General features: G+C 35.6%; 1 protein-coding gene across 2 annotated transcripts in view; it reads left to right on the top strand.

Annotated features, from left to right (window-relative positions):
* Positions 1-14,397, top strand: part of LOC149797626 (uncharacterized) — a 103,263-nt gene that overhangs the window by 54,283 nt on the left and 34,583 nt on the right. For both annotated transcript variants that reach the window (XM_089962520.1, XM_089962519.1), the window contains exons 13-17: positions 788-892; positions 4,927-5,031; positions 5,836-5,940; positions 9,825-9,929; positions 14,245-14,349. In XM_089962520.1, coding sequence (XP_089818646.1) covers positions 788-892; positions 4,927-5,031; positions 5,836-5,940; positions 9,825-9,929; positions 14,245-14,349 — 525 coding nt within the window. The remainder of the gene's footprint in view (positions 1-787; positions 893-4,926; positions 5,032-5,835; positions 5,941-9,824; positions 9,930-14,244; positions 14,350-14,397) is intronic.

Genomic DNA, 14,397 nt, shown 5'->3' with positions numbered 1-14,397 from the left:
TAATACATAAGATCTTTTGTGTAATTTTACACTGTAATAATCCTGAACATTATGTTGTGTCAGTTTTTTTCCTTTTGCATGTTGTCCACATTTTCTCTATTCCAAATCAGTTATGGCAAACTGCAGACATGGAAATATTCAGATTTTGGGATATAAATGAGTCTAGCATAGATTGATACAAAGAAACATCTTCATTTTTTTACCTGTTGCTCAGTTCTTTCTGACATTGTGCCAAGTTAGTTTATCATTTCACCACAGAGAAAACAGATGATATATTCCAGAAATATACCTAAGATGAAATATTTCCTGATATTATTGATTGAATGTTAATGACTTGAATTCAGCTCATTTCAGTGTGATGGATAAAAGAAACGTTATGTCTTTATAACAATAATGTTTCCAGAGTCTTAAAAAGTGCTTATGACAAATGCAGCTTAGTTGTCATACCACCAATAACTTAATTGCAGGGTAGTTTTGGACAAATGGACCATATGATGTGAAAGTGGTTCTTATTGTTTTGTTTTCTTCCCACATGAGTGACAAAATTGAGATAAGGCAAGACCAAGTGATGGACTATGATCAGATCTCAATTTGTCTGTGTTAAATGTTCTAAAATGGAGATGTATGTCTTGATCATGTTGCTCCCATTGTCATCAACTTGGTATAAGGTTCATATGGATATTTTGTAGATACCAAGGTGGTCAAGATGTCAAAGGTGGGATCATCAAGCAACTTTTGTTTCTGGCAAAAGTGAATATTTTTTCATGCTATTTTTTTTTCTTCTTAGTTTGTCAAAGGAGAAGCAGTGTATAGAGGCAGAACTTGTAGTGGTGAAGAAGGATTGCAAGGAGAGGGAACACCAAATTACTACATTTCAGGATGACTGTAACAGGTGAATATCTACACGTATGAGAATAGGAGAACCTTCCAATCCATATGATTTAACCATAAGTCTTATGATAATGATACTTAAAATACAGACTTATGGAATAATAGCAAAATACCAAAAAAATATGATTGTTTCACTAAAATCTGGATATTGGTGTGTCCATATTTGATTCGGATCTGGGTGTCATTAGAATCAAGTTGGTCAGGCAACCAACTAACTTTAAACTGCACATATTTTTCCATGTATAATGTCTGTATGATAAAGCTGTTGCTGATGGAATTTGTTTTTGAAAGTGGTGTCCAAGAACGATACATGTTAAAACTGAAAGGGACAATGCGCCTCTTAAAGTAGTCAGCATAGAACAGTAAAAAAAGATTATTCAGAATTCTTGTGAACAAAGCCTGGAGGGCAATAATTATGTTTAGTGAACATCATATGTTGATGAGTATGTCTTGTGGCAAGATAGATGATTGCAGTTGCCATGTGAAATTGAAAAAACAAAGTCACGGATTACATCTAGTTGAGCAAAAACAAGAACATTGAGCTCTTTACGTTTTGGAACTGCATTTGGTGAAACTGTGCTGGAGGTATTTAAGGTCAAAATATACTTTAAAAAATTTTGATTGAATATAATATTTGCCATCTTTGCATGTTTCCTTCTTGACAATGTCAGTAAATGTTATTTTATTAACACCTTAATGAAAATTGGTCTGACTTTTGGAAAAATATTGATTGCCTTACTTCAAAATTCTTGTTCAGTTTGGAATAGCAGACCTACCAACCCTTACAATTTTGCTGCAAGGCTTATTGAAACAACCTGCAAACTATGATCTGTGGGAATGTTAGTATAAAATATGAAAATACAATCGCAGTAAATTGATTCTGATTTGTCCCGTTTTCTTCAAGAATCCATGCTGACTTTACAGAGCATACCTGACATATTAATCCACCAATGTTCATTTAAGCTGGCTGCATGATCAGACTGGAAGTCTAAAAGCATCATTCAGCAGCAATTGACCTATTATAAATTTTACAGATCTATGCAGAAATGTAACACTATATTTGGATACTTGATCATGCTTGGTAGAAAGCAGGAAAGGTGAAAATTACATTTAGTGGATATGATAGCATTGCTCAGAGTAGGAAAAGTATTGCCACTGCCATGTCAAATCTGCCAACCCATATGATTTGACCATAAGTCTGAAATGACCCTTACATTTTCAGACTTACAGAATAATAGCAAAAATATAAGAAAACCAATTGATGCTGTCAAGATTGCTAACTGGCTTGGCTGTGTTTGATCCAGATCTGAGTTTTATATTAGATTCAGTTGAGTTGACAAGGAAATGTGTCTGACTTTTATTGTGGTACCGCAGATGCATGAAATCAACCATATTTTTATGCATAATGCCTGCATGATGAAGGTGGTACTTGCAGTACCATGCAAGTCTGCCATGTGAACTATAAAGGTTATGTCAAACACATCATTGTCCACAGTGTGGTTTGGAACTGCAATTTCTAAAACTGAATTGGAGCACAGTATGGTAAAAATGTACTTTATCAATGTTTTAGTTGAATATAATGTTGCCTTCATATCATCAGAATACACATTTAAAATGTGTAAACACGAATTTTTCAGATCACCAATGGCAGTTTGTGTTAGTTCATTAAAATTACAAAATAATATAGACCGCCTTACTGGGAAGGTTTTTGTTGGGTGGGCAGTTCTTGAATAGCTGTGTTCCCAATATTACTGAAAAATAAAATAATTGATGAGTTGTTTAATTTATCATTTAAACAGTTGGAAACTCATTCCATAGCCAGTGTTCTAATCTGTTCCAACCTCTACATCTTGGCAGTTAAAGAATCTATTTTTGGGCCTTAGACCAGTAAATTGCAATGGATGCAGTCATATACCACTGCAACCAATTAGAATTGCACATCCATTTATGGTATTTTCCTTCAAGGTCAACACATCTAATGATTTAATTATTTGAAATGGACAATGTGGCATTGTTACATGCTATTATATTGGGTAATTTTTTGTGCTTTTAAGTGGAGGCCATTTAGAGAATCCTGTACTTGCTGCCAATATGATATCACAAATAACTTATGGGTTCAGGAGTGTGTAGAGATTGTACAAATTAGAATCTTTGGAGGGAAGATGAAAGTGGCATATCTAAACTAACAACATATCACCATTATTCATTTAATATCTTTTATGTGAATGCCAAGATTATAGATGTAATTTTCATATGTGCTGATTCAGTGCTAAATGTTTGTAAAAAAAAGTTTTGAAATTCCTGTCTTACAGCATTTGATGTATTCAAAACATAAATTCAGTGCAAAGTTTAGTATAATAATACTGCAGTGCCACAAAGTATTTCACAGTCATGACAATGCATTGCTAAGAACCAATGTCTGAATTATATGTGCAAATATTTTAACATGCCATCTGAACCATCAAGGCCTTTTGCATAACTGTAGTTGTACTAGTGTGTCAAGACCTTTTTCTGTGCTTCTGCAAATGTAGAGATTGTACAAATTAGAATCTTTGGAGGGAAGATGAACCTGACATATGTAAACTGACAACATGTCACCATTATTCGTTTATCTTTAATGTGAATGCCAAGATTATAGATGTAATTTTTCTTATGTGCTGATTCAGTGCTAAAAGTTTAGTATAATAATACTGCAATGCCACAAAGTATTTCACAGGCATGACAGTGCATTGCTAAGAACCAATGAATTATATGTGGAAATATTTTAACATTATACCATCTGAACAATCAAGTCTTTTGCATAGCTGTGTAGATGTACTAGATGTGCCAAGACCTTATTCTGTGCTTTTGCAAATTGTGCAGTCTTGTTTACAGTTGGATCTCACACAGGGCAATGTACCTCTTGTTTACAGTTGGATCTCACACAGGGCAATGTACCTCTTGATCTCATTGAGATCAATAGCAGGGCCACCATGTGTAGTTTGTCAGGAGTGATTGCTCAGTATTGCATAATAATGGTTAGCTTGGGTGATGAGAGAAAAGCAGTGTCCCTCAAATACACTGAAAATTTTCTAATCTTGACACTGGACAAATACATAAAAATGGATTTATGTTGAAGTTGGAAGTTGGCTTATATCTGTTTAAAGCAGTGTCTAATATCTTCCATCTTTTTGCATGCAGTTACTAAAGATTTTCTTGTGCAGGTGAGCCTGTCTTAAGAAGAGTGGACCTATTAATTTACTGTTGACACTTGAGCAGGTGGAGACTCTGCAAATATCTCTTACTTTGTAACTCAACTGCTCCTAAACTACTGGGTAGAAATACACCAAATTTGGCACATATATTGCCCAGGTTATAACCATGTGCCTAAGGCTTTAGATTTGGAGAGGGGCATAAAGGTCAAATATACCAATTTCAGTGACATTTTGTAATGTTCTTGGTTCAAATTTAAATATGCAATAAAAGCAGGGGGACTTGTTATATATGACAAATTTTTTTGTTGCAACCCCAAGGTCAAGGTTAGTAATGTTGTTCTTATTTGGGTTTTAAGAGGCTTATTGTCCTTTAGTTTTTAATGATTTGTTGGATACTATTATTTTTACGAAATTCTATAAGCAACAGCTTGATCATGCAGATGTTTCGCATTAAAAAATATTAGGCAGTTGTCTCCTTCTTGATGTTCTTGTGGATTTTATGCATATGTTCGGTGCATGATGGGCTAAACATGGCTGTCAATGTAACTTGTCTAGGAAGAAACTGGGAAAGCCCTGGTAAAACCCAGTTGTTTGGGAAGCTACATGAGATGAGATGGCAGTGATCAGTAAAGGCGAATGCTTTTATACCACTCAGCCACCCAGTTGAGGATGTAATGTGTAATAAAAAATATGGGGATCTGCGATGGTTTGTAGCACTAGTTTGAAATTCCTTTAATAATTATGACCAATTTTTTTTAGATCTTTTAGGAAGTTGCACTTTTCATTAGTCATAGTGGACAGCATATTGCTTAGAATGTCAAATTTGTCTTTCCATTTTCAGCTTGTCAGAAGCAAAGCAACAGGTAGAAGCAGAGCTTGTGGAAGTGAAGAGGGATTGCAAAGAAAGGGAGAATGAGCTTGCTTCAGCACAACAGGGTTTAAACAGGTGACTGTGCACACATATGAAGAGAGAGTGTATAGTCGTATTTGGTTAAGTTGCTTTTATCCCAGAAATTGTAATGGTTTTCTAGCACATTATGTATCCAGCCTAGTTATATGGTCTTGGGCTGTACTAGACCACAGAAGGCTATATTGACACTTTTGTTCAGATATTAAATATTTTACATTTTCAGGTAGAATTTGATCCCAAAAGTCATTATTTACGATGCACACCCCCACCCCACCCCACCCCACCCCCGCCACCAGAAAAAAGAAAACAAACTTTAATCAGTTATATTATGAAAAATCTTAGTCAATGACATAGTGGTTTGGCCTTTCATACCAGTCATTAAATATTTTGATAAATGATCACTAGCTAATACGTGCAATTGCCAAAATAGAAATTACATTGCTTAATTTATAGTATAGTATCTTCTGTTTAGCTGTGACAATAATTCTTAATGATGAAGTACGAGTTTAAAGCCCTTAGTGAAAATTTCATTAAAATTTAGAAAGATTGGTAATTGATAGATTGGGAATTGCCTAAGTGGCCATTCCTGAGTATCAGTAGTAGAACAAAGTTTCTGTTAAGACGCACTTAAATGATACGTAATTAGTTCTTCTGTTTTAAATAATGCACAGTTTGTTGGCAAGTTCTTAGAATATGTGATTGGCTAATTACCTGCCTTTGAAATAATATTTAATAAATGAAACAAACACCATAGCACCTAACATTTATCAGGTGAGATATGCATTTCAGGGAAACCTTTTCACCCTATCAGCATTAATACTGATAATTTTCTATACACAGTGTTTTGGAGAGAAACAAGGAGCTGGTAGCAGACCTATCCAAATCTTCTGATGAGAAAACGAAGGCAGAAGAACAGCTGATGTTGGTCAAGGCAGAACTGGACAGGTAAACTAATGACATTTTATCAGAGGCTCAGGCACTGCAATACTTGAATTTGAGATGCCGCCTTGAAAAACCCTTGAATTTGAGGTGTTGTCTTGAAAAATCCTAGAATTTAATAGCAGTAATACATAATATCTGCTACTACTGCAACCCCACTCCCTTCCAATTCGATCCCTCCAGGATTGGAGGTGGGTGGTCCTCATTCCTGAAAGTGAGCCTTCCTCCTCTCTCACATCCTCAAGCCCCAACCCCACCATGGATGTTTCTTCCTTTGATTTCATAATTGGGCAGATCTGATGGACAATGGTCCAGCTCCATCCCTCAAAGACCAAGAAAAATTAGAGGGGCCACCACTCACTCAGAACACTCTAGAAGATTCAGCATTCCCATTTGCCTAAGAGAGCCACTAATAGTGTTAGTCCCGTTATTCTCCAATGAGTGGCTTCTGGATGAGGTCAAGCTCATCTCAACATCTTGGATGACAGACTTTCTTTCTTGCATTTGGAGCAGACTCAGGATGATATTTCCATCATGAGTTCTCCGAGAAACCTATTGGAATGAAGTTTAGGCCCTCCTTCGCCCAGACTTGTGTCTTAAGCTTTCTGTCATTGAAGACAGATTCTCCAGAATGGAGAAGCTATAGAGGGCAACATCCCGTCCATCCCATCCCATCAGTTGCTCCTGAACTCTGCAATGATACAGGAACTTTATTCACTTTTTCTTAGGATGAGTTCACCTACCAGCTGCTGGTTCCTGTTTGCAGCTATTGAGTCGAATTGCCAGCTTGCCCCTTTAGCCCTTTTTCAAGAGTTTGGTTGGGGTTCACAGATAATGTGTAGGTCCATACCACCATCAAAGATGGCTACTGGCTTCGTTCCTGGGAACATCCTCCCTTATAATAGATCTTTTCTTTCCACACTGGCTCAATTGTCCACCTCAGGTGCATGAGGTAGCAGCTTCGAACCCTGGCCAAGTCAAGCCAAAGACAGCATTAAGAGGTTAGTGCTAGGAGTGGTAAGTCTGGTGTCAGGATAATGTGACTCAGTGGGACATAATGCTACATGTCTGCAGCATGATGCCCCAGTGCTAGACATCACTATAAACTCACACTGCAGAATTGTAATGTTATGACTGATTTTTAAAAAAAAGCTACGTTAAGAATCCAAATCACACACACAAACACACACTGGCTTATTTAAAGGAAAAGAAGAACAACACAGTCTAGAAGAAGGGAAATGACCTGAATTTGTTTTTCTTTTGCCAGATCTTTCAGGTATCAACAAAAGGCAAAGTTTTGGTGCATAGTTGATCTTTCTGCTTTAGACAGATTTATTCAGGAAGAATTCTTCAAAACTTGAGACGAGGGTTCCTATGAGGCTGAGTTGTTTAAAGCACTCACATTAACTGATCACTGTCCTCCCAGCTCTGTCCACTTGGTTAAAGTCTTGGGCTTGGCCAATGTGGATATGTGAGACTTCTTTCCAATAGTTTGCTGTGGGTTGGTTGTTTTTGGGGGGCTTTCCTGTGTTCTTCCACCACCAGTTATATTGGCCACCATGTATTGTATATTTTGTGTTACAAAATGGCATTAAATCCACAACAGATTAAGTTGTAGCTTATAAAATTTTGTAAAAATGGCATTCAACAAATGATAATGTATTCAAAATGAAAGGACAATAAACCTCTGAAAATGTTTTAAATTGTCAGCACAGAAGAATAAAAAAGAATTCATAGGGGAAAAACAGGGCAATAATTACTTTTATTGGACACCATGGGCTGATTGAGTAGATGAGGAGATATGATTATCATCATTTTGAAAAAAAGAGTGAAAGATTGCATCAAGTTTGCAGGAAGCCATTGAGCTGCATAGGTTTTGGAACTGAAGTTTGTGAAATTGTACTGGAGATAACTAAGCTCTAAATGTGTTTTACCGACTTTTTAGTTAAACATGTTTAGAGTCACTGCATTAGTCTCTGATTACACTTCTACAAAATTTAAATGCACATTTTCAGTTTGACAATATCAGTACATGTTAAATTATTACACATTACTGAAGATTTGCCTGACTGATGGACAAATATTGACTACCTTACTGAGAAGGTCTACCCATGATGGAACCTTTCATGGCTTCTTTGGGTGTTGTTGAAACCCCCTTATAAACTCATGAATAAAGCTTCCTTTGAAAAAAACTGCCCCTTAGGCTTTTTTTTTGGCTCTCCTCACCACCCTCAAGGAGAAGGTGCACGTTTTATGGTGAAGGGTTGTTTACAGTTCAACAGTAATTATAATTCAATTTCACTGCTTTGCTTTGCTTGGTTTCTAAAAATCATCTAGCTTCATTAGCTCTGCTGAGATCCCCATTCCCACTTCTTTCTCTGCTATGGATGATCAAGATAGGCTCATTTGTCTAGTTAGGACCTTAAAGTCTTCTTATTTGACTTCTAAAGGGACAATGAAGGATCAGCAGCATCTCTTTGTACCTATTAAGGGTTCATCTGGTATTATGGCATCAAATATTTCCAGGTAGATTGTTCTCACTATCAGTCCCTCATTAAGAGGGACCTTTCTTTCATGAGAATAAAAGCCCATAAGTTAGGGTGATCACTACATCTTGGACCTATGTTAATCAGCTCCCCTTTTGATGGTCTCTCACTGCCTTCTCTGTTTACCTTTGATCCCTTGACGCATCAGGCAAAGGTTTTATTCTTTCTTCATGATACTCTAAAGTGATTGCAGAACATGTGGCCCAACCTTTTACCAGCTTACAGTAGTGAATACTCTTACCATAAGGGTATTACAATAGTGTTCTGTACCAGATTTGTTGAGGCCATCAGCATCAAGCCTAACAGGTAAATGCAGCAGTGCAATTGTGGCATGTAATATATTGCTGCTATTAAAATGTAATTTGGATTGTCTAATTTTGACTATGTAATACTTACCTGTTGTCTTTGCAAAGATTTATTTGAAGATGATCTTTTCTAAAGGCTTTTCTTAATATATAAAATACATTTACGTATGCAGTTAACTCCACCTATACTGAAATTTGATGCTATGAAATATTGCATGTTATGGACAATGTTGCAAGGTCTCTTTTAATATTTTATATAATGAATTTTTCTCAGTTACAATGATATTTGGATATAATGATGCTACTTTTGGAGTCCCTTGGTATATGTAGAGTTTACTGTATCAAGTATTTGGTGATCACAGTGATGTGATACAGCATTCATCATTTGTGTACTTCACGACTGTTTGCAGAAGTTAGACATGCAAACTAGTTAAATTGAGTGTTATGAAGAAATAATTCATAAATTTGTTTTGTGTCTAGACTCTCATACTAAATACTAATCCACATATATTTGGCTGATTTGTGACAAGAAATTGCAGATCCAGGTAAGTAGCAAATATAAATTTATGTTTTTGATAGTTTTCTGTAACTACAGCATGTAATATATAGATTGCTTTTTTTACACTTAGATTTCTTTTTTGCCACTTACATTAGCAATGATTACACTTATACCTCTCTTGGGGGTTGGTATGTATGAACCTACACCAAAGTAGCTCAGGTTCACATTTAATAAAATGTCCCTTTGTGTACCCGGGTAAGCAATCATTAGAATCGATGGGTACCTGGTAGAAGTTTCCTAAAATGTTGACAACTTTATTGACAAGAATATAATGAAACATTTGTAATTGAGGACATACAGTAAAATTGTATTATTTGACTTTAATCAAATTGCAATCTTTGTCTCACTCAAATGAATTCCTCTATCCCATTGTAATGCCTTCTCACCTTTGATGATAAAGCCCGGTTCTTTATTGCAACTCCACTTAACGATACGTCAAGCACCACATCAGCATATATATAAATGTCATTTTCTGTGCAGTGCCTTGGAGAGAAATAAGGAGCTGGCAGCAAATCTGTCTAAATCCTCTGAGGAGAAGACAAAGGCTGAAGAACAGCTTATGTCATTTGAAGAGCAACTTGACAGGTACGGTACATTTACTGTCACCATGCAATCTAACAGTACCAGCAGACTTTCGAATAGCAGACATGCCAACCCTTACCATAAGTTTTTCAGAAATGACCCTTGAAATATGGATTTAAAGAGTAATAACGCAAAACTACAGAATGATTGTTTTGGTGAAATCCACAAACTGGCTTATGCATGTTTGGTTTAGATCTAGGCTTCATATTTGAGTCAACAGAATTGGTCAGTGAACCAGAGTAACATTGCAGGAGTATCTGAGGTGCTTTAAATGGCACATATTGTTTTCATGCAAAACATCTGTTTGATCAAGCTGATGCTCATAGTGTTTTAAAGCTGGCTTCCAACAATTGATACATGTTCAAATTAAAATGGCTCATTAATTCAATCTGAAGTTCAAATAGCACAGAAGAATAAAAAGTACTAGAATTCTTGTGATAAAGCCTGGAGGGTAACATTTACATTTATTGGACATCACATGTTGATTTGAGTATGTCTCATGGCAGGAGAGATGATTGCCATCACTTCGTGAAATGGAAAGAAACCCCCCCAGGTTTATGTCACATTGAAAAATAACATGAAGCCATTGGAACTGCTGTTTGTGAAATTGCTCTTCCGCAGGTAATTAAGGTCTAATTGAACCTATTGTTTACCGTCACTGCTTCAGTCTCTAATTACACTTCTGAACATTTTAAATGCATGTTTTCCAATTTGACAATATCAGTAAATTATATTTTAAATTATAAATTAAATTATACATTTTAAATTATATTTTATTACACCTTACTGAAAATTGAAAAAGATATTGGCTGCCTTATTAAGAAGTTCTTGTTAGGGTTAGCAGATCTGGGAAAGGACAAATCTATACACTTAAAGGAGGTGACTTTAGGAGAGGTAAAATATTGTCGAAAATATGTAAAATTAATGAGAATGTATTGTAAGAAATCTTTGGTTATTATTTGGTAGTTTGCACTGGGAACATGGTATTAAACATTATCAAACCGTGCTAATCAGAGCAATTTTCAATGCAGAATCCCATGGCGAGTGTCCTTGACAATAGCTGCATTTGATATACAATCTGTTTGTTGAATTACATTGAAAGTAGATGTTAGAGCACCAACCAGACATAAGCAGGGTTCAAGAAAACCACTTGTTTCTCTCATCCTGAAAGAGTCCATGGGCCATATAGATGTAGATTTGCACCTTGAGAATATCTGTGCATTTTCTACTCTTAACAGTTTCCAAAACCCAGCATTGCTTTACATGCTCACACTTATTAAAAGTAGGCAGAACTATCCACATATGCCAGAGTAAGAACAGAATGTTGTTAGGCCAACAATGTAAGACATCTACAATGATATTTATGTTGTTTGGGTTTATTAATTAAATAGTGCTGTGTAGCTTGTTCCCCAGTCAACTCACAGGGGAACAAGAGGTCAAATTTTCAAGCATATCTTGCATACTTGGCAATCCATGCTGACACATTCTCAAAATTAAAGTCTGTTGGCTTTAGTTATAGTATAATTACTTTAATATTTTCTTAATGGATTTAAATTCTGACACAAACAAATGGATGTGTTTTCAAGTTCCATTGACATCCATTTTTGTTGGAAGCTGGCAATGTCGAAATTGGATTAAGTTGAAGTGGGTTTCTTTTACAAAACAAATAAAAACATACTAATATTGAAGAAGGTGTTTAGATAGCTTCATTTCTTTTAAGATCCCTTGAACAGATTTTAGCATTCCCAGCTTGTATGGGTTATTTTGTAAATGACATATTTCAAAGCTAATTGTAATGTAATATTAATAAATTTCATGTGAAATTTTACATAGCTAATTAGGGGCTCTGGGTGGCCCAGTGGTTTAAAGCGTTCACCTTGACCAGTCACTGCCATCTCACCCCAGTCTTTGTGGGTTTGAGTCTCTGGCTCAGCCAGTGTGGGTATGTAAGAAAGCTGCTGGTAGCTTCCAGTGGGTCTGTGGTTTTTATTGGGGGTTTTCCTGGGTTCTTCCTCCACCATTTATACTTGGCACTGAGAAATGGCATTAAACCAAAAAGCAAGCAAACTTAGCTAATTTTTTACTATGATTATAGATTATATTTTAACATAATTATCACATGTAGGTAAACATTTACTTGGATCTGAGTTCGGGACACCTGTACAGAGTTCTCAGTATTACTTTTGGACTAAAGTTACTATTTTAGGATTATTGTTTGTTCATTTAGAAGCATGTTGGATTATATCATTGTGATACATCAAGACTGATAGGACACAACACTATTCCAAGCTATTGGTACATCAGCATATTCAAGATTGGATTTCTTGACACTTTGGACTTGTGATAGATCTTTTAGTACTGTTAGGAATTTAATTCACATTATTCTAAGCTCCTTTTAAATTTTAACTTTGTATTCTAGGGAAATAAATTTTGTGTTGAATTTTACTTAGCTTGTTGGATTTGCTCTTTACTTAGTTTAATGGGTGAATTTTGATGACTTCACCAAATCTGAATATTCCTTGTGTGTTTGATCATTTGTTTATCAATATTGCACATAAATTACAAAATTACCAGAAGTATCCAAAAGACAGTACCTGTGAGCTGTGGAAAATTGTACATAACCAAAAAGAACAGTTTTCAAACTTATTCCAGTTGGCTAAGCTAGCAATGTGTAAGCCACTTCAGACAGTAGACTCACATGGGGTTCTCAGCACAGAACATTATTCATAATTTTGTAAGAAGCAGATTATGCTCAGAAACAACAGATTAATGCTTCTATAACTAGAGGCAACATTTTTAAAAGATTTTGATTTTAATAGGGCTTTAACAGAGTAGAGCAAGAAGAAAGAGAGATGGATGTTGAAGTGTTAGGTAAATATTGAACTAATGCTGCCTCCTCACCCTCCTTTTTGCTTTTTGACACCCTTTTTTGTAACAAGGTGGGGGTATCTCTGAAACTTTCTAGCTTTCATGTTCATGATTTAGCTTCCTTCACAAAGAGAACTTGATTGGGTGGGCCTGTATTGTTTGTCCAGACATCCACTGGTTCTTGTTACAAGCATTTAGTTTAAAGCTTTCACTGGATCCACTTTGAAAGGTTTCTTATACTAAACTTCTTTAAAATTACATTTTGCAAATATTATATTTGTATGCTGTCTTTTGTTAGGGGAAAGGTTTCACCATTCAGATAAGATCCATATAACAACACCTTCCAAGTGGTTAGGTGGTACTCGCCAGTTATTATGTACTTCTGAGAGAGTGATGCATTTAAGGTGAAGTTGTTTGCATTTAAAAGATGCACATTGGAGAGAATGTTGGCATGCCTCTATGCTACTTTAATGTAATGTGGGTGACATTTCTTTGGATATTGTACTTTTGGAAATTGTACATGATCTAAGCACACTGCTAACTAAAATGACTGCTCCCTTGTGCTAAAAAAAAATCAGCTTGAATTAGTCTAAAGTACACTATACATAGCAGCTATTAAAATAGGGAACATGAATTTTGCCAGACTAAACAATACCAGCTTCTGAAAGTGCAATGAATGAATTACCAAATATATAAAATGTAAAAAAAGTGTTATCGGCTCTTTTTTATACAATATACCTCTGCAGTTCAGGAAGTGAAAATGACTAAGTGGAGCTAGCACTTTTTTGAAAAGTGCATATCTGGAGTAAGGCCAAGCTATATACTCTATAACCCATATTATACCCATCAATCATACACCAAAATAAAGTGAATTAAAGGTTCTTTGAACTATACCTAAGATATACAAGGTCTTTTTTAAATAGCCAGTATAACCAGTGAGGAAAGCTGGGGAAATTTTTTTCTTTAAAATTCTAACCCTATGCAAAATACGAAACTAGAGCGCCACCTTACTAAGGTAGAGGCTGAATGCTCATACTATTCCTCCTCTTTTTGCCTATCCTCATAACATTAATGTTTATCAGGTAATGTATTGAATGGTGAAAGTAAGTATTTTAAAACTATATTTTTAATGAGTACTTCTTTGATCACATTACAGTTAGTCATTCAACACACTCCACTAACGTAAATCTTCTTGCTGATCTATCAGTCACAATTATATGGAAGTATTTGATATGCATGGGAGGGAAAGGCACAAGTACTTAATAATAATGATGCATTGGAAGAGTTTCTTCCCTTGGATGCTATTTAGAAAATCTACATGGTATATATGTGGGAACACCAATTTTTACATCTTTTGGGAGGGTTGGATTCTTGAAGTAGCAGGAGTAAGTTCCTAACATTAATGTGACAAAATAATTTCCAATAAACATTTATGGTACATTCTTTGCAGAGTTTTTGAGAAAAATAAAGAGCTGGAAAAGGAGTTGTCAAACGCATCTGAGAACAGGATCAAGGCAGAAGAAAAGCTGCAATTGATTGAAAAACAAATAGATAGGTATACTTTGGCAGATTATACTGGAGTGCAGCCTTTCATTTATGTGGG

The sequence above is a fragment of the Sinohyriopsis cumingii genome, chromosome 6, assembly GCF_028554795.1.
Source record: "Sinohyriopsis cumingii isolate HCF-2022 chromosome 6, ASM2855479v2, whole genome shotgun sequence".
In the NCBI taxonomy this organism is placed as follows: Eukaryota; Metazoa; Mollusca; class Bivalvia; order Unionida; family Unionidae; genus Sinohyriopsis; species Sinohyriopsis cumingii.
Note: the sequence above shows the minus strand (reverse complement) of the source record. Positions and strands in the feature narration are given on the sequence as shown.